General features: G+C 36.2%; 2 protein-coding genes across 2 annotated transcripts in view; one reads left to right on the top strand and one right to left on the bottom strand.

The window, feature by feature from the left end:
- Positions 1-8182, top strand: part of LOC145994736 (uncharacterized) — a 99109-nt gene extending 90927 nt beyond the window's left edge. The window contains exon 3 of the mRNA XM_083130955.1: positions 5715-8182. Coding sequence (XP_082987081.1) covers positions 5715-5931 — 217 coding nt within the window. The 3' untranslated portion in view covers positions 5932-8182. The remainder of the gene's footprint in view (positions 1-5714) is intronic.
- Positions 8071-20546, bottom strand: part of r (carbamoyl-phosphate synthetase 2, aspartate transcarbamylase, and dihydroorotase rudimentary) — a 228192-nt gene continuing 215716 nt past the window's right edge. Inside the window, exons 31-35 of the mRNA XM_083130942.1 lie at positions 16886-16956; positions 12486-12664; positions 11555-11657; positions 10605-10706; positions 8071-8830 (exon numbers count right to left, since the gene is read on the bottom strand). Coding sequence (XP_082987068.1) covers positions 8633-8830; positions 10605-10706; positions 11555-11657; positions 12486-12664; positions 16886-16956 — 653 coding nt within the window. The 3' untranslated portion in view covers positions 8071-8632. The remainder of the gene's footprint in view (positions 8831-10604; positions 10707-11554; positions 11658-12485; positions 12665-16885; positions 16957-20546) is intronic.

The following is a 20546-nucleotide window of genomic DNA, read 5'->3' on the forward strand; positions in this document are numbered from 1 at the left end:
GCGAATTCATGGATATTTTAAATTGTGTATGGGAAGTAATACGAGTATTTTATTATATCAATAACGTGACCAAGAATTTTGAAATAAGAAGCATGGCCGTTCAGAGAAGTTGAGGAATATATTTTTATTATTTGAAATGGCCTTTCTTTCCTAGGACAACTAAGGCAAATAGGCAGTATAATTTATTTACACCCCTCCCCCCCTTTTTGGAGTACTGCATTGCTTGCCCTCTTCTTAAGACCACACTTTGCCACTGCTGGTTGGGTAGAAACATAAGATTTATCAATATTTGCAAACCATGAGAGAGCCACTTCCACAAAACATGGATGTTCAACTTATGCTCAGACTGGATCTATAGTTTAAAGCGAGATCTAGTCAAATCTGATCAAATCAGGGATCAAACCTGGGACCTCTTGATTACAAAGTGACAGTGTTGTCAATATGCCATCAGCGAGACCCAACTATTTAGTCATTCTTTTATTATTCATATTGTTGGCAAATTTTCCAATACATCACTTACTGCTGTCAAGTCATAGGCATGAAGTGGACTTGAAAAAATAAACATGGAATGACTGCCTGATTTTGCTCAGAATATTTTTGTGTACTTCATCACTCATTACAGGCATTATAAAAATGTTTGCCAGGTGATTGTTACTATTTAGCACAAACATTATGAAAAAAATGCTATATGGATATATTGCATTTTTAAAAAACATACTCTCTCTGATCAAAAGTATCTGGACACATCGTGAAACATACATTTATCATAGAGGGTGATAAAATACTGTCATCTACCGAATAGAACACATAGTCAGCGATCTCAGTAGTCTGCAGACAGCGCGAGACAGCAGTATGGGATGGTCCGAGGAACTCACGGACTTTCAACGTGGTCAGGTGGTTGAGTGCCACTTGGGTCATTCCACGTCAAATCATCCAGGCCATGTCACCCACCACCTCCGATTTTGATGAAATTCGGTATACTTATAGAACTTTTCATGCTGATTACAAAAATGACAACTTTTTTTTGATTGGTCAAGGAGTTCAGAAATTACGCGATTTTAAAAATCTCCCTGTACGCTACTTGCGGCTCCACTTTGAATGACACGCATTAGGCTATAAATTATAGTATCTTCTCTCAGGTTTGCCGTAGAAACTTCAAGTTTAATTTCTTTTGCTCAAGATAGTGTAAGCTTTCATTTAAATAAGGTTTCTGATCAGTGTATCAATAATCATGTATTTTATGTATAGTTTCATGTATTTTTTTAGAAAAATAAATGACTAACTTCAAAAGCGAATTTCGTGCAATGCCCCCCCTTCAATTTCACCCAAATTTTATATACAGGTAGCTGAGAGTGGGTACTAATGCTTGATGGAAAAATTGGGATGGGCGGTTAAGAGACAGGGTGATAAAAAATCATTTGCATTAAAAGTTAATCTTATTATAAATACTTATGTATTTAGCACAAAGTCTGAAGTACAATATGTTTTGAGGTATAACATTCAAAATTTCTGTTCACTATGTGTGAAGGTAAGCATAGGCGTAACCTGGTGGGGGCAAAGGGAATCATTTTCCCTATCCAAAATGTATAGATTAATTAAAACCCACAAGTTAAATATATTTTGTGAACCTCCTGGCACTTGAGGAACAAACAAGAAAAGAGTAATTATTGTGATTTTTCAAATGTATTTAGCAAATAATCTTTGACACTATTTCTATGGGACTGAAAACTTTGATTCTCTCAACCAAAGATAGTTCCCAAGTTCCCAAGTTACGCCCATGAAGATAGTACCTAAAACTCGATTGTATTCTATGCATTGCCAAAATTTCATGCACTATAAATTGTGCCGTTCACATTTTCTGTTCCCAACTGTAAAAAAATATATATCTGTACCTTCTCTGGATGCTACATAAAAGGATTTTCTTGGAATTGCTGGCCTGTCAAGGAAGCTATGCTTTGTTGCATGCTAACTTCATCCACGCTTTACTTCAATTCATATCTACTTGTATGTGAAAACTTCAGTGTTTTAGGTGGACTGTCGAGCTAGGAAACAGTCATCGTCGAAGGAGTGGATCTTTAGATTTTGTTGAACTTGGAATGGAGGAGAAAGAAATAGGTGCAAGTGGAATAAATGACACCATATTCAAAATACCGTGGTCAGCATTCAAATGATTTCTTAATTAAAATCGTTCAATCAAAGTTGATTCTGTGTTTCATCATTTATTTGCAGTAGTAATGTAGGTTTATGATGACATACGGATTATGTACTAGAAACACAATTTGTAATTTTTACACAAATCAATGATCATTAACTGTAAGTTTCTTTCACAGTAACTGTAAAGTAACTCAGTTACTTTCAAAGTACCAGTAACTGTAACAGAGTTACTTTTTAAATGAGTAACTTACCGAACACTGTAAGTAACCTGTAGCCTAAGTTCAAAACAGTGCATACTTAATCTTCCTGGTGCTGTTGTATAGTACTTTGCAATCGCTGACACATTGTACTGCGGGTTGTTATCATTTCACCTTACGTGATTAATAAGACATTTATGCCTCGAATACTATTTCAATGGAATTGGTACTTCATTGCTGAACTTGTTACTTGATACTGTTGATGTTTATACAAGTCTTCTAAGTGTTCCAACCACCCCATCCATCACAAGGAGATTTTCTGTGGTATGTGGCAAGAAAAGCTCCATTTGGAAAAACTTCAATCAGCACAAATGTGTATTATTAATTCTTACTTCATATTACGTATCTCCGTGAAGAGTATAAAAAAAATTCCATATTGAGATAAAATGCACAAAAAGAAGAATGTTCTCGAAGAAAATTTGCTAAGCTTGGGAATGCTAATGATTATGATTATAATATTTTTTTAAAAATTGAAGACAGTTGAAACTAACTTAGATAGAGTGGAACTTCGATTTTACGTTGTTCAGGGGACCAGCTGAAAAAACCTTAGAATGCGAGAAAATGTAAAACCGAGGAAAATTTGCTATGTTGGGACCACCAATATTGAATGTAAAATGCAGGGAAATGTAAAATCGAGGAACTTGAAATCGGGGTTCCACTGCAATTATTATTTGTAGGTTTTAATTCATCTATAAATTTTGGATAGGGAAAATGATTCCCTTTGCCCCCAGCAGGTTACGCCTATGCTTACCTTCACACATAGTGAACAGAAATTTTGAATGTTATACCTTAAAACATATTGTACTTCAGACTTTGTGCTAAATACATAAGTATTTTTAATAAGATTAACTTTTAATGCAAATGATTTTTTTATCACCCTGTCTCTGAACCGCCCATCCCAATTTTTCCATCAAGCATTAGTACCCACTCTCAGCTACCTGTATATAAAATTTGGGTGAAATTGAAGGGGGGGCATTGCACGAAATTCGCTTTTGAAGTTAGTCATTTATTTTTCTAAAAAAATACATGAAACTATACATAAAATACATGATTATTGATACACTGATCAGAAACCTTATTTAAATGAAAGCTTACACTATCTTGAGCAAAAGAAATTAAACTTGAAGTTTCTACGGCAAACCTGAGAGAAGATACTATAATTTATAGCCTAATGCGTGTCATTCAAAGTGGAGCCGCAAGTAGCGTACAGGGAGATTTTTAAAATCACGTAATTTCTGAACCCCTTGACCAATCTCAAAAAAGTTGTCATTTTTGTAATCAGCATGAAAAGTTCTATAAGTATACCGAATTTCATCAAAATCGGAGATGGTGGGTGACATTTTCACAAAATTCTGGATGATTTGACATGGAATGACCCACTTGTGTAAGAAATCTGTGAGCGAGATGTTCACCCTCCTAAACATCCCTAGGTCTACTGTTTCCGATGTTATAGTGACGTGGAAACGTGAAGGGACGGATACAACCCAAAAGCATGCAGGCCGACCTCCAGAGACCATCAAGTGTTGAAGAGGGTTGTACAACGTAATCGTCAATCATCCATTGAAACCACCACATAGGAATTCTGAAATGCATCAGGATCCACTTCAAGCACAATGACTGTTCAGCGCAAGGTGAGGCAACTTGGTTTCCATGGTGCAAGGAGAGTCGAAACTGGACCATAGAACAGTGGAAAACCGTTGTGTGGAGTGATGCCTCATGGTACACAATGTGGCGATCTAATGGTAGGGTGTGGGTGTGGCAAATGACATGTACCAGCCTGTATAGTGCAGACAGTGAAATTCGGGGGTGGTGGGGTTACAGTGTGGTCATGTTTCTCCTGGAAGGGGCTTTACCCCTTGTTACTTTACGTGGTAATGTCACTGCACAAGTTGACGTTTTAACTCCTTTCACACTGCCTACCATCGAAGACCAATTCGGGGATGACCATTGTGTCTTTCAATACAACCAAGCACCCATCCAGACTGCAGGGCTTGTGGGGGAGTGGTTTGATGACAACAACGTCCCACTAATGGACTGGTCTGCACAGAGTCCTGATTTGAATCCCATAGAACATATCTGGGATGATTTGGAACGCTAACTTCGTGCCACCTGATTGAAAGTATGCCTGGGAGAGTGAAGGCTGTCATCAAGGCTAAGTGGTGGGCCAACACCATATTGACTGCCAGTGTTTCTGATGGAGATGCGGCCCAAACTTTTACTTCATTTTCAGGTGGGTGTCTGGATACTTCTGATCACATAGAGTATGTATGTGATTATTTTAGGATTCCTCTTCGTGGCCGACGATTCCTGTTAATTGTTTGACTTTTCCTACCTATTTGTAACTATGTTTCGGAGACTGATTCTGTCTCTATCCTCAGGGTTATGTAATCCATTTTTGTGGTGTTATGCAACTGTACACCATACAGACACCTTTTCATAGGTGAGAATAAAAATAATGTTTTAATTGAATGAAAGAAATATATTGAATAGTTCTTATGATGAACACAATATCACAAAGCAATATAAAACTAAATTGAAGAATACTGGAACCTTTCTTCCCAGAAAAAAGCAGAGTATGTGCATCTAACTGTTCGTCTGTCTAGTCCCCGAACACAGGGTGTGTTTGGGGTTGATACTTAAAGTGACAAACTTAATAATATACATTAGATTGTCCTTCAGTGTCACTTACGTAATCGCAAGTATTCTCTAAATTATTTGTCATACTTAAGTTTTCCATTTTGTTCTCTATTAATATGTTAGGTGAGCACAGTTTCAGACTTCATGTTATGACCAAGCATGTAAATCTTTTACCACAGTGTTTCTCGTCCAGTAAAGGGGCCTGTACTTGGCTACTCTCTGCTCAAGAGCTATGTTGCCATGTTAACGATTTATGAACTTTGAAATATTTCAGGGCAGTCAGGTAACATTTGGAGAAGTGTACATTATAATATCTAGCTATTTAATATTACTTTATTCCATAACATTGAGTACTAACTTTCCTCAGTTGTAGGTTAATAATAGTCTCTCGTGAAGTTAAAAGGATGGGGAAAGGAGTGCAGTGCTTCATTACGACCTCTCTAAAATTAAATGCATGGCCAGTTAATTGCATCTACAGTTCATCAAAGAAATATTTGTCAATCAATACAAAATTCCCTGACTATTTTACCTCTGAAATCTTTATTCATGACCTTAAGGTTGAGGAATTAGCTTCCTTGGAGTTTAACCAGAAGTTTTTCATAATTTTATGTTCAGTTTACATGATTAGTTTTTTTTTAAATCTTGATTTAATTTTTCTTATTTCAGGAAACTTGCAGAATCTCAAAATGCCATGAAACCAAAAAGGAAGACCCTCCATCAGAATTTCATGAAACTTCCTCAATTTATTCAGAACGGAAACGAAAATGGTGACAACATATCTTTTGTGAATAAAATGTACAATGATGCATTTGCCAATCCCCCTCTGATTGTGGTGACGCACGATCAACAACAGACTGACATCGAACGACCGGCAGTGTCTTAGCACAGGTAATGAAAGTGTGGAATGTCTGAAATTTGACAGTAATTATTTTTGAAGTGCCATCATGTGGCTTGAGTGAGAGCGAGTGAAAACCTGTGGAATGTTTGTGAATGGATTGTATTGCAAGTTACTTTTAGAAACAATGTACAGACAAATCACAACATGTAGTAATCACGCTCAACAGCTACGTAGACCAATGAGCTTATTTCATACATATGTCAAAGTTGATGCAGCTCATCTAGGCATGTGTGTGCAGTCACAAAGTGAAAAGTTACTTATAACCAGATTTGGAGGGAGGGACTAAAGTGTGGTTTTCTGATACATTGACAAAAGGGGGACAATTTAGAAATTTGAAATGTGGTAAAAATAGAACTAAGTGTCATACAACTTGTGCTGAGTGGTATACGCCTCCACCTATATAATGCTGTAACAGACAGAACATCAATGTGATCTAAAATTGTAAATATTCAGTTCTTAACTTACGTTAATGACTATCAGGAATTTGCCTTGCGAAATAACTGACTTACAATATATTCAGAATGAATTTGTATGTTGATAAGAATAAGCAATTATTTGTAGTGAATAATCCAAATTATGGATATGTTAACCTAAAAAGTATTTATTTATAAAAAGAGGATTCATCACTTTAAGGCCAAATCATGTTAAATACTTGGTGTCAAGTGCCTAAATATTATCTACTTCAAAATAGAATAAAAATATTCCTGTTTCATAGTATAATAGTACTGGACAAATATCTTCCCTTGCATGTTACCAAAAATGCCTACCTATAAAGTAAAAATAAAATTCTACATAAAACCCACTTCATGTGTGATAGTTTTCATGTAAACTGGAATGATTTATATATTTCAAGTGTCCTTCATTCCGACACTAGTAAATAAATACAGATAAACTTATATATATATGGGGAGGGTTCAATGGAGCCAAATGGTTTTAATAAACATATTGCACTAATTGTGTTAGCTAATAAACACATCTTAAAATTGGTTGAACTGGTTTTGAAATTTAGTAATATCACACAAACTATGAAGTTTGTGCCATTCTTGGGCTGCTGTACGTCAAACCCCCCCATTATTATTTCTCTACATGTGAACTGACTTTCTGCAAAGCTACCTCTGCCGTTTTTATTAATTTTGGTGGCATAAATTAATAGAATGGCAGCAAAAAACAAAGGTTTGCAAAAAATTCAGTACATAATTTTCTCTGTATTTACATGTGTTCTGGCTGTAAGACTGAAATAAGCATTTTAATGCATTGACTGTCAGTAAAGTTATTTTACACTCAGGGGAATATTATACTCAAGGATGAAAATCTCTTTTGTGCAGTATTGTAAGATACATTTGTAATTAGAAATAAAACTGTAATTACTGTAAATATCTACATACTTTCTTCAGCAATACTAGACATGTGTAATTGTGACATAAGCAATCAATTTTGTTTATTGATGTACTCCAAGAAAGGCCATTTATTGATATTAAGTACAGGATGTCCACATGAAACCTCCCTGATTTCAAATTACAAGGAAACTCTTCGACATAGAGCCTTGCGGTATCGTGTAAAGCAACTCAGTTTTTTTTAAGTGCACTTCTATGTGGGCTCCTTCCATAACCCTTAAAATGTCTAGCTGATACTAGATCTTTAACCAATGTCGACCTGTCTGTTAACACTCCCAGTGGCTAGGAACTTGTCATGCCAAGCCTTAATTGTCTATGTCTAGTGGCTCCTGTTCGAATGGCTGTCAAATAATTTCCACACGTTTATAATCAGGAAGGTTTCATGTGGACATCCTGTATAAAAATATTATGGTTAAAGTGCAAGATAGAAATTCAGAAAATGGCTACATTTATGTAACAATTGTGAACATAGAACATGTCTAGTCACAAGTGATGTGATGCAATTTATTTCAATTTCATTAAATGAACTAATGTTATTTTGTGAAATGTATTACTGCCAAGTAAGAAAATAAACTATACTAAATATTTCATACTAGTTCTGTGCCACAATCATCTTAATTCAAAGTTTAAAATACTTTAGGGGTGTAGAAGTCAAGCAATATTTTTTCATATGATTTATAAATCTTTCTCCTGGGAAACTTTCCCATGAACAGAAAGCAAAATTTCAAATTTAAATGGTATATATCTTCTGAGCTTTTATTGAAATATTGTTCATATGTAGAATTTATTCTAATTCAATGCAAACTCCTTAAACATAGAAACTTAAAATACAAAAATATAACAACATTACAGTTTTCTTTGTTGTGTATTTTGTATAAAAACATTGTCAATACAAATCAAAAAGTTTTAAAGTTACATATCTAGTAGTATTGAAAACAATGTCTATGCATTCATGCTACATTAAAAATACAATAATATTCCATGTACAAATACAGGATCTTTGCAATACTTGTCATTAACTTTCTTGTACAAAATGTATGTAATTATAAACTCAATTATTTGTCATATGGAATTGGTATCTGATATTACTAAATGAATATGTACTGCATACAAAGTGCATCCTTACATATATGTCATTTTTCTTCTTAAAGTCTTAAAAAAAATTGTGAAATAAACTGATAGATGTAAGCAAATGCTACTTCAAACCTCACGGTTGGTCAAATAATTTGCTGCTGAACACAAATTTACTATAATCTTACAATAGTAATAATCACATGGATTCATCAGTATCTTCAGCACTTTCCAAGCACCATTGCCAGGAGAGCCATCCTGACATACATGCCACCCTCCGCTTGCCTGAAGTATGCTGCACGGGGATCTGTGTCAAAGGCTGGGCTTATTTCAAACACTCTTGGGAGAGGGTGCATCACCACCATTTTTCGCTTGGCCCTGGTCATTAGTTGGGGAGTCACTACGAAAAGGCCACATGCCTGTAAAAACAATTATCTGATGAAACTTAATATGGTAACAATTTAACATTACATCATACCATCTAATTGGAAGTTACATACATAAACTTTTATACATATAATCTTGGCATTAATAAGTGTGGGTCCTTAACGCTACGCTCCCTGTATGGCTTTATGGCATGGTGCAAAGCATAGGGGAGCACTTTACTTTTTTTAAATGTAATAATAACATGACAAACTATATCACAGATAAAACACTAAATAGCTAAAAAATTTACACATTCTTACATCAGGTAAATAATACAAATGATTTTCTCATCACTCCCTCCCCTCCAACACACTACTGTCTTCTCTTACTCCTTTCCTCCAATCTCTTTCACCCCCCTCTTCCTCACATTTTTCTTATCTCTCTTTTCTTTTGTCCCCAGATCATGCTGTCTTGTAATGTCATTTATTAGTTGGGTTCCCAAATAAAACACTAGTTAGTCCAGCCATCAGATGGCTCTCTTCATCCACTGTGACATGTTACACCATCTGTTGGTTGGCTTCTCAATTAAGAAAAAAAAATGTTCACAGAAAGTTCAGCAGCCTGCCACCAGATGGCTCTCTTTTCGTACACCACAGCATGTTGCATCATCTGTTGGTGGGCTTCTCAAGGGAGAACTCCAGAGAGAGTTCAGCAATCTGCTACCAGATGGTACTGTTTACCTGTCTGGACATGTGGTGGGTTATTCCTCAATTTTTTTAAAAAAGTTCAGAAACCTGCCACCTATTGGTTCTCATCTCACACATTCCCTCTCCCATCTATTCTCTCCACTCTTTCACTATCTCCCCATCTCTGTCAAACTTTTCTCACTCCCCTCTCTCTCACATACTCACTCATTCTCTCATGTCTGTCTCTCACCACCTCTATCTCGCACATCCACCTCACTTTTCCTCTCACATCTCTCTCTTCCATCTCAGACACTAAGTCAGAGTCTGTCTCTCTCTCTCTCTCTCCCCCCTCCCCCCCTCCCTCCATCTCGCACACTCCTCCTCTTGCACTATCTCTCCCATCTCGTGCCTCACACTATTACTCCTTAAACATCTATGCTCCTCCCTCAATCTTTGTTCTCACTTCCCATTTCTCTTCTCTCTCTCTCTCTCTCATACACACATTCTACCACTCCTCCCTCCCTGCTCTTTCTCACTCCTCTCGATCTCTCTCCCCCCCTATTTGCAACTTGATTATTCTTTAATGCAGAGAAATCACCGTTAATGTAACATGAAGTATTAATATTTTTTGGATAATCTTTAAATTCAATACTATGATAACTACAACTTACACATTTTGGTTTAAGAAAATTAGCCATTGCCATGTTACAACAGATTAGCTAGAAAAAAAAAATGACCAAAAAGGTTTTGAAAATGCAATGAAAGAGCAGAGAGCACCTGATAAGTGGGCTGCATCTGGTAGAACATATGTTGAAAGTGCTAACTTCTTCAGGTTCACACACAAAAGTTTGCGACTGTGATTGTGGAAAACACTGAGCATGATACTCCTATTGATAAAGTAACAGAAAATCCTCCAATTGCTTTGCTGCCAATAATGAACATTATTCCCGCAGCAACTAGTGTAGTGAGGTTTGAATCAAGAATTGTTTTTATTGTCCCCCCCTCTCATTATCTCCTGTCTTCTCACTGAATATCTCACTTCCCTTTCACACACTCCTCTATCTCTCTCCCTTTCACATACACTTCTCACTCACTCACACACATTGATATAGAAATGGTGGAATTGTTACATTGAAAATACCTTTTGATATTCTTCTTCAGATGTGAACCTCTCCTTTTGTATTCGGGTGACATATAGGATGTCAGTATCAGGCAAAGCATCCTCCAGAGTGGCAAATTCTTCCTGGAAAAATGAAGAGAAAGCATTGCTTAAAAGTCTACTATGAAGGATAGATTTACGTCTCCTCACAGATTTCTCGCTTAAGTCTGCTTTTGAAATATTTCAACTAGAGTTTGGAAAGAATTAATTTCTTTTACTAATTATGATGCAGCAAGATATAAAATTTACTGATAATGATAACTGTTAGTGTATCAATGAAAGTGAGCTTAAAATATTGATATTTTAAATAGTTAGAGAGTACTGCTTTGGACCACTTTTCTCGAAAATACTTGATTGAATCTCCCACACTCGAGTGTAATTCGCTCAAATATGTAGAATATCAAATATCTTTATAATGGGACAATAATCGTACACATATATGTGTCAAAATCCATCCTGGTAGTTTCAGCCCATAATCATCTATTCATATATGTATTGCTATGTATCGGTAATATGGACTAAATTACATTTTAACACAAAGTTGATGACTATGCTCACTTCAGTTTCAATTTCACTGCGTCCTTCACTTCACGATCCATGTTTGAAGGGCCAATACTACAGAAAAATTACGGTTACACGTTAACTACTGTGTTTCGAGCTTATACTGATTGTTTGAATGTTTGAGCATTATTCGCCCAGGCGAAGAAACTGTCCATTTCATAAGCCATCTAGCATCATCCGTGTGAACTATTAGACGATCGAGAAAAAAGGCCTCGATGCAGCACTAATTGACAGTAAGCACATTTTGCCATCCATAAAGAAAACACTTTCATTATACCTGAATGTAGCTAAATAATGACAAAATTATAAAGAAATTGTGCACTAGGTTATCAAACACTGTGGAAGTGTCCCAACACTGTCATGAAACATACCTGTTTAATTCCCTTGGTTCTGAGATGATGAACAATATGTGCAGGCATTTTTAGATGTGATGGACTCACATACCGAAGCTGGACGTTATACAGTGTCAACAATCTGGGGAGTAAATAATAATAATAATAATAATAAAAAAGTTGATAAAAGCGCTTATTGGCTACAAATATCAATAAATACTGAGAGGAGGCAGCTGATTGGCTACTCAAGTCCTTTGTTCTATTATTAAAAAAATACAGTAAAATATGTAGAATGGATGGACAAGCATGAAATCTTTGCCAATACCAATAACTGGTACACTACTGAACTTATATAAAATTGAAAATTTTCCCTACTATTGGACTGGCAAAATTATGAGTAATTTTAGTGAAAAACCACACACACACCAATAATCCTATAAGACACAGAGAGAGAGGGGGGGGAGGAGGGAGAGAGAAAAAGGAAAGATAATGGAGAGGAGAGAGATTGGAGTGAGAGGAGAAATGGAGGGAAGGGGAGAGGGAGTGAGATGAATGTGTGAAAGACAGAGTGCGATTACTCAATTTTAGTGATAAACCATACACCAGTAATGCTATAAGAGATAAAGGTTTGAAACAGAAGGGGGGAGAGAGAGAGGGGGTGATGTAGTGAGAGGAGTGTACTGTAAGTCAAAATATACGAGAGAGAGAGAGAGAGAAACAAAAATTCAAGATACATCAATTATACTTTTATATTTGTAAAAATAGTAACTTGGGGATGAATTTTGCATTAAGTTACAGGTTATTTATAGAAATATTATACTAGTACAATTATGAGTAATTTTAGTGAAAAATCAATACACTAATAATCCTATAACTTATTATCATTGATATTATTATAATCACATCCCATTTCCATCCACCATTACGCCCCCTTTCCATTTCTAAGGGTAACTCCTCCAGCAACACTCACCTTGCCAAGGAGTGAACGGTCCTTCCATGCTTCAGATCTCCAACCATAGTGATCGTGAGTCCGTTCACTGTTCCAATTTCTTCCCGAATAGTGAAAATGTCCAGAAGCGCCTGAGTTGGATGTTCACCAACACCATCACCAGCATTGATCACTGGCTTGCGCACATGGCTTGCTGCTGCCTGTAAAGTTTAATTATTTGCAGGTGATTAATAATATTCAACTCCCATAGCAAGCAATACTGATGTAATATTTCAGAATTCATTGTGAATTCTGACAGACAAAATAAATATACATACAGGGTGTCTTGTCCTAGTTGGTAAAATGCTAATAATGTGTGGTTAGAAGCACTGATTGCATTTTGTAAATACAGAGTGCTTTACTCCTTGCACGTTCTGAGGTTTGCTCCTTGTTTACAAAACAGAACATTTCCGAGAGGTGGTGGCGTAATCGAACAGGATGGATACAATCAGTACACAGTCTAATCGTAATGTGGGAGTTATATCAGTTGTGCTGTACTGCGTAGTGAAAATGGAACCTTCCAGCAACGAAGAGTAAATTTTACCAACTAGGATGACGTTTACAAACAATGAAGTCAGTTGTGGCTTGTAACCACACATTCACAATTATCTCGAAAATGGCTCGTTTGCAGCCCCATGTTTACCGAGACTTTTTTGTTTCTATTATCGTGTACTTTCAACTGTGTCAGTTTGCACTATTACTGTATAGTTAAACATCAATTTTTCAGGGTGTCTACAATTTTGTAAAAACAAAATTCCCTGACTTTTCCAGACCAAGCCATTAGTGCAATTTATGTCTTTACACATGTGTGTCAGAAAGTTGCTACATTTTACCTAAACATCATACTTAAAAGAAGTGAAACTGAACTGGATAAGGGAATCAGGGGTGATCTTTTACGTATTGACTAATGGTAAACAGGCCTCCCCGACGGTGCAGTGGTAGCGTCGTCGTCTTGTAATTAAGGGGTTCCGTGTTCGATACCCGATGGAGGCACAAGTGGTTCGGATCCCACTTTAAACTGTAGGTCCAGTCCTGATTAGCCTTACTGTGCATAAAGTGGACTTAAAACACCAAAGCAATCAATCAATCACTAATGGTAAACGAAGAACATATTGTACATTTTTATTTTCTCACAAACAGTAAATTACCCTGACTTTTCCCGGTATCCCAGACTGGTAGACACCTTATTTTTACATATTTCAGTGGACTAAGGTGTAAAAACTTAAAATGAGGGAAAACATTATACATAACATCAGTGCTCAAAAAATATTCTTCAGAGCTAGGCACCAGCTCTGAAAATCAGGCACCAGGAAACCACCTACTAGTAATTGTGCATACTATAAGAAGTTGAGCATCACCGTATTCAAAACATCACTAAATCATGTGAGAAAGCAGAAAATTAGGGGTTGGGTAACAAAGAGTAAGGAATAGTTACTGATTCTATGAAATGTTCACAACGTTGATAAAAAAAATGGTTTGCTAACTTACGCTGTACTGCAATTTGAACTTAGAATCTTCAAAATTTCGTACACGCAAACATAAAAAAATGGCAATATTACAGCAAAAGATCACGGTCGCCAGGCTGAAATTTTTAGTTGCCATGGCGACCTGGTGACTGGGATTTTTCGAGCCCTGCATAACATTATGCTTTATTGGGAGTATGAGAAGTGGAATGTACAGTGGAACCTAGATTTTACGTTTTTTCAGAGGACCAAGCTGGAAAAACTTAAAATGAGGGAAAATGTAAAATCGAGGAAAATTATATGACACTTTGCTCTGTTGGGACCATCAAGATTGAATATATATTGCAGGAAATTGTAAAATCAGGATCCACTGTTTTTGTACAGTGGTGCCCTGCACAACAAATGCATCACACAACGAACATGCACAAGGGCTGGAAAATATCCCACATAAGAAACATAGTGTCTCGTCACAATCTGCAGGTGACTATAGTCGAGCACAATTTACCCCTGGCTGGAACATATGGAAACTAGAGTTCAGTCTTGGAATGGATTGGTTCATTATGCAAGGCATCACTGTAATTGTTTAATGACTTGTCTGACACTCTTGGCTAATTGCAACAATGATCATGCGCGCCGACTACGTGGGTGCTCCGGGGCTCGAGCACCCACATAAATAATCTTGTGGGTGCGCCGCACCCACAAGATTTTTAGTTTGATAAAAACAAAATAAAGTAAATATTTCTCACTTGCCATTATCAAAAAATAATAAGCAATTAAAACATTGAGATGGAAGTTAAAATTTCTAACCTCTAAAACATAATTGTTTCAAATGTGTTTGTGCAAAGGCAACCAAGCAACACATTCCCCCCTTCCTTGCCTGTCTCTGACCAAGTCAAAGGCAGTCCCCACAATAACAATGGAAGTATATTGACATTACCAAAATTGCAAACAAATTCATAAGTGCAAATGACGTAAGAAGGAATGTGTTTTATATTGAAAGTTAACATGTCATGATTATCATTATTATTATTTTGTACATAAAGTTAGTCATTTTGTAGTTTCTGTTCACAAACAAAATCCTTGCATAGTTCTTTCTGCAATAAAATTAAAATTATTTGCATTTATGAATATTTTTTCATTTTAATTTGTATGAATGTGGTATTTTCTTTTAGTAACGTGTTGATAATATCATTGCCTCTTGCAATCATTGTGCATGTAAGTTGTTTAAAGTATACAATACTTGATAATTACAGATTTAACCGCCATTGATATGCACCCACAGAAATTTTGGAAAGTCGGCGCCCTTGACAATGATGAGTGGTGAAATGAAGAAACCAATGAAGAGACATTCACAAAGGGAACCCATGCCCACTGTCCTGCCAATATTAAGGACTCTCCTACACGATAGCCACTTCTCTCCGATAATATTCTGGACAAAAATGGAATAACAAAAAGTGAATATATTTCGCTTGAATATTAAGGACGTCTAAACTAAAGAAAATTAATATTCATAGAAGATTTCTAATAATTGAAGGATAAATCTGGATACTTACAAATTATAGAAAGCTGAAAGTGCAAATGTCCAAATTAATACCGTAGCAATGATCCAACAAAAGACTATTGCCATAGCAATGGATCAACAATCTCGAGGTATATACAGTAAAGGGTGAAATCGACACAATAGAAGGAGACATACTGGGTTTTCACTTGTATGTTTTCCAGCCACTCGTTGGTAGATTACAATGCTGTCTGAGGATTTTTACAGAAACTTGGAAGATGGGTGGGGTTTCATTAACCAGAACCTTTTGTTTGGTTATCACCAGCACAGTCAGAAATTAAGGTGACTCAGGGTTTTCACTGAAACACCTGATTCTAACTGCTAATCGAGTTCTACTTGAATTACAGGAATCTGCAGCATAAGCTAGACTATACATCAAGAGGGTGCTTTCCTGTTGAGGAGTGGCGTTACATAGCTGGTGATGTCGAAGGATCAATAGAATCCCAGAGGCAGATACGAAAACACAAAATTACTGTAAATAAACAGATTGAATTGATTGCATCTGTTCGAGGAAGAAAAGATAGATTCCGACCTGTATAATTTCTGGCAACAGACAAGGTGTTATCTTCAGCCTCAAATCAAATTCGACATAGAAAGGTAACGATACCTGTGGGGTCCAATGGAGCCACACACGGGTACATAACAACTTGAACTTGGGGAACAGTATCAAAAGTCATCCACTTAACATGTTCAGCCACTGAGCTGGCAAGAAATGAATGTATATTGCAGGAAAATTTAAAATCCGGGAAAGTAAAATTGAAATTCCACTGAAAACTGAACAATTTCTATGCTCAAAAAACATGTCTGAAAAGACTTCACTAAAGAATCAACTCATAAAGGGTCAATCAAGCTGAACAAGTGTGCAGTTAGGAAGAGCAGAAGGCCAAAGATGGAAATGCCATCTATGTTTGGCCTTGCTAACTGTCATACGATTAGAGCTTCTGAGCTGTCACAAGTGTCATAGTGGCTAAATACCTGAGAGACCTGGTCTGGCCTTGTATTTGTGCAAAATTGGTGAAAATGCATTTCTGGAGTTACCATTACAGAACTTAAGAAAATACACTGTGCATGGTTCATGCATACCACTTATATTTTCCAATCTGTGTCTGAATAGGCATGAAAGACAGGCTCCAAAAATTGTTCTGCCATTGTCTATCTGATGTAAATTTTGTTGGGGTTACAAGTTATTACTAAGTGCAAAAGCTCACTTGGAATAACATATTGGTTGATAAACCCAGGACTGTATTTATGATCTTGAACTTATTATGTAAACAAATTCCAAATAGGTAATCAGATGAGTAACTTTTAGTGGGAATATATTAGTTGACTACATTAAAAGAATGCAACAGAATGTTCCATACCGAAACAGCTCCTGGTTTAGGATGTCGAAGTACTAGAACGTCTGCATAGCCTGCCATCACAGCAACAGAATCTAGAGTGTAAAAATGTAATATTGTAATATAAACAATTTACAAAAAACAAAAGATCAGTTTGCAAGCAATCACACAATATTAAGAATGTATTCTTACTTTCTTGAACACCATAAAGTTTTACAAGTGCAGCAAGATTAATTACAGTAGAGCGTCGATTATCCGAAGTAATTGGGGGACATGGGTGTTCGGAAAACTGGTTTGTTCGGATAATCGAACTGTACATGTTTATTTGCCAAAAAGAAGTACTGTACAGTAAATTCATTCATAAAAACAGGCATCTCTTTAAGTATTACAAAGTAACGTAACGTACAAAGGCAACTTTAGTAGGAATATATAGTATGTGGTACAGTTTATTAAACAAAAATATGTACATATTACATACGCATTTTGCATGAACAATACATACACCGACAGAAGTGTGCTGATTGTTGAAACACAGCGACTGGCGGCTTGGCCGGTCAGCAGCGCCTTATGAAGGCCCCATTAGAAGCAATGTTCCGCCAGCGGTGGCTCAGTGCGGCGACTACTGTGGGAAACTTGGTTTGGGAGTGAGGGGGATGATGGACGGTAGGGTGGGAGAGTAACAGGTGCGAGCGAGTACACAGTTCGGTTAAGCGGTCGTTCGGTTGACCGACGTTCGGATAATCGACGCTCTACTGTACTTATTAATGAACATTTTTTAAAGAAGAAACAAAAAGAGTCTAATTTTACGAAAAAAAAGTCTTAGAATATGAATACAAAAGCAAAATCTTTTACTTAGAGATAAAAATTTGATTAATACATTATTAAATTCATTAGTCTCCAAACAAACTTTATATGAAAATACCATGGCAATGAATTTTCAGTTAATACAAAAATTCCTCATAAATTTTGATTAAAAATAAATTCCAAGTTTTCATTCACGTAATCTAGATAATTAATAAATTTGTATATGGTACATAACAGCTCAGTTGTTAGGGCATCTGACTAGCATGCAAGAGACCCGAGTTCAATCCCCAACAGGGGAGAACCAGGAATTTTTTCCACCTGTTCAAGGAGTTCCGGCACCCACTATGACAATAAAATTAATATATTGTCATATTAAGATTTGAAATGGTTAGGTTAAATTCAGAGTTCCACATTTGTCCAATAGTAATAATAATTTTGGTCATATAATTACTCCAAATTTATTCATATTATGCAATTAAATGTGCCTGAAATAGATATTTAAAGCAATTTTAATATACATATGATGTTTTAAAAAGCCAATTTGTATATCATGACAAAATTATCAAATTGTGCAATATTTTGAATTCATATTTATAACAGTTATTTTTAACTGATAATATGAAAAAACAATATCTTCAATCATATGTGTTCTTTCAGACAAGCAAGATAAGAAACATTCAAATTTATAATTAAATTTATTGAAATTGTGTACATTTGCATTGGCGTCAAGGTTTACATACAAAGGTCAACTCTTTATATTTGTTCAGTGTATAATGATGATGTCATTCTTGGTATTTTGTATCAACATTCAAAAAATGGTATTGTTATATACATTGCAAAATAGCTGTAACAGAGCAAATATGTACATTTACTTCACAAATATTCAGGTTGTTAAGCACTTAGGGACAAAAATATAAAAAATAATTGAAGATAACACATGCTAAAAATCTTGCTTGAACTATGTAGTTTCTCTGATACTAGTTGTCTGTGATATGAAAAGAATCTATTGATGGAACAAAGATAAGTACAAATGTAGCAATATGTGATGGACTTACTATATTTGTACATTTATTGTTGCTTTTAAAGCATTAGACTTTGCAATTTAATGATAAATTAGTTGCTAAGCTATATCGAAGCCTTTTCTGGATCTTGAAAGAACTTTGATTATGGTATAATCTTTCAAAAGAGTGGAAAGTTGTGGAATGGCACTCATATGTATAAAATATGTCATGTTAAATTTGAAGCAGTTAATAGGTATCTGCTTTCATCTACATTAACAAGCAAGCTTACAAATGCTACAATACCTCAAATGGATGCTTTGAGGAAAGTTACATAAAGTGACACACATACAGGGAGGTTATTTCAGTCGTTCACCGCCAGCGTGTCGGCCGTTCGTCGGACTCTTCATGCAACAGGTCCCGGCAAATTGCGTTCAGGAAGTCCGTAACAGAAACCGCTTGTTTTGTAATGTTTCCACTTTTCACAATTACAGTTACAATTACAACTGAAATAAGCACGTAACTTGTCGCAAGGATGCTGGAAAAGGTATCCTCCCAAATACAAATATTTCTGGCACCTTATTTCTGACATCTAATCTTAGATTAGACATCGCTACTTTATCCTCAGTTGTCGCGACAGCTTATCGGGGAGTTGTCAGCCGCGAGAGGACGGCGCTTCATACTGCACGTGTCGGCAGTGATGCCAACCGTAGGGACATGTCTTACGCATAGGGACTTTTCACTAAATTTCGCCCGCGTAGGAACGTAGGGACAGATTTTGCCAAATGAGGGAAAACGTAGGTACTTTTTTCAATCTTGGTAAATGACATTTTATGAATTACTTTATCTGGATACTTTAGCGAGGGGGAGAAAAAAGAACTAACTAACAAATCTCCATCAGAATTTTGGAACGTGTTATCGGTTACCAAAAACTTTCAAGGCAAGTTCCTTTTTGAAAACATTTCCACTCTCGCGAAAATAGTGCTAACATTGCCACATTCTAACGCGGAAACGGAAAGAATATTTTCACGCGGAAACGGAAAGAATATTTTCAATGTTAAGTGATACAAAAACAAAAAAGGGAAATAAAATGGGACCACAATTGTTCAAGACTGCAGGAAATACAGCATCACCAACCAACATCTATCTCTGCACAGCAGCGGCATGTATGACTTCAAATAACATAATCAACAGTAAACGACTCAACGTTATTCATTAGGGGTGTGCGGGATGCTTTACTTTAAAAAGTCGTTAATTCTCGACCTTTTCTGCCTTGTAAGTTTCTGGAACTTATCGAAAATTGTAAGTTTTTATTCTAGAAATGCAAAAACAATCACTTAAAGTGAAAATGACTTGTAAAATTCGAGATTTCCAGTGCTTCGGGAAATTTCGAACATTTCCCGTCCCGAAAATTTTCCGACTTGGTCGGGAAATTGCAAATTTTTCAGTCCCGAATGTCGGGATTTAAAAAAATTACCGTCCCGATCCCGTCCCGACCCAAAAAATTCTGTCCCGCACACCCCTATTATTCATTAAGGCAAGAATTTACAATACCGGACCCTTCTGTAATTTCTATGCTACGTCTTATACTCACGAAATAATTATTCGTGATGATTTATCTCAAATTAACATGTTGGGGTGAGGGGGAAAAATGTTCATTAACGTGTAGAAGTTGTAAAATAAGCTTTTCAATTCTCGCAATGATTCTCCGTATACAAGTATGGTAGCCATATTTGTTGATATGAACAAATTACAATTAGTTACGCTGTCTACAGCGTTGCCACCCTGTTGATTTCATACTTGGATAGCATGGATTGTGTAAGAATAGCGGAAGAGAACAGTAAAAAAGTTGTTAATGTTGTACAGATTGTTAGGTGGAGTGT

Source organism: Lepisma saccharinum, chromosome 1 (assembly GCF_977018435.1).
Source record: "Lepisma saccharinum chromosome 1, izLepSacc3.1, whole genome shotgun sequence".
In the NCBI taxonomy this organism is placed as follows: Eukaryota; Metazoa; Arthropoda; class Insecta; order Zygentoma; family Lepismatidae; genus Lepisma; species Lepisma saccharinum.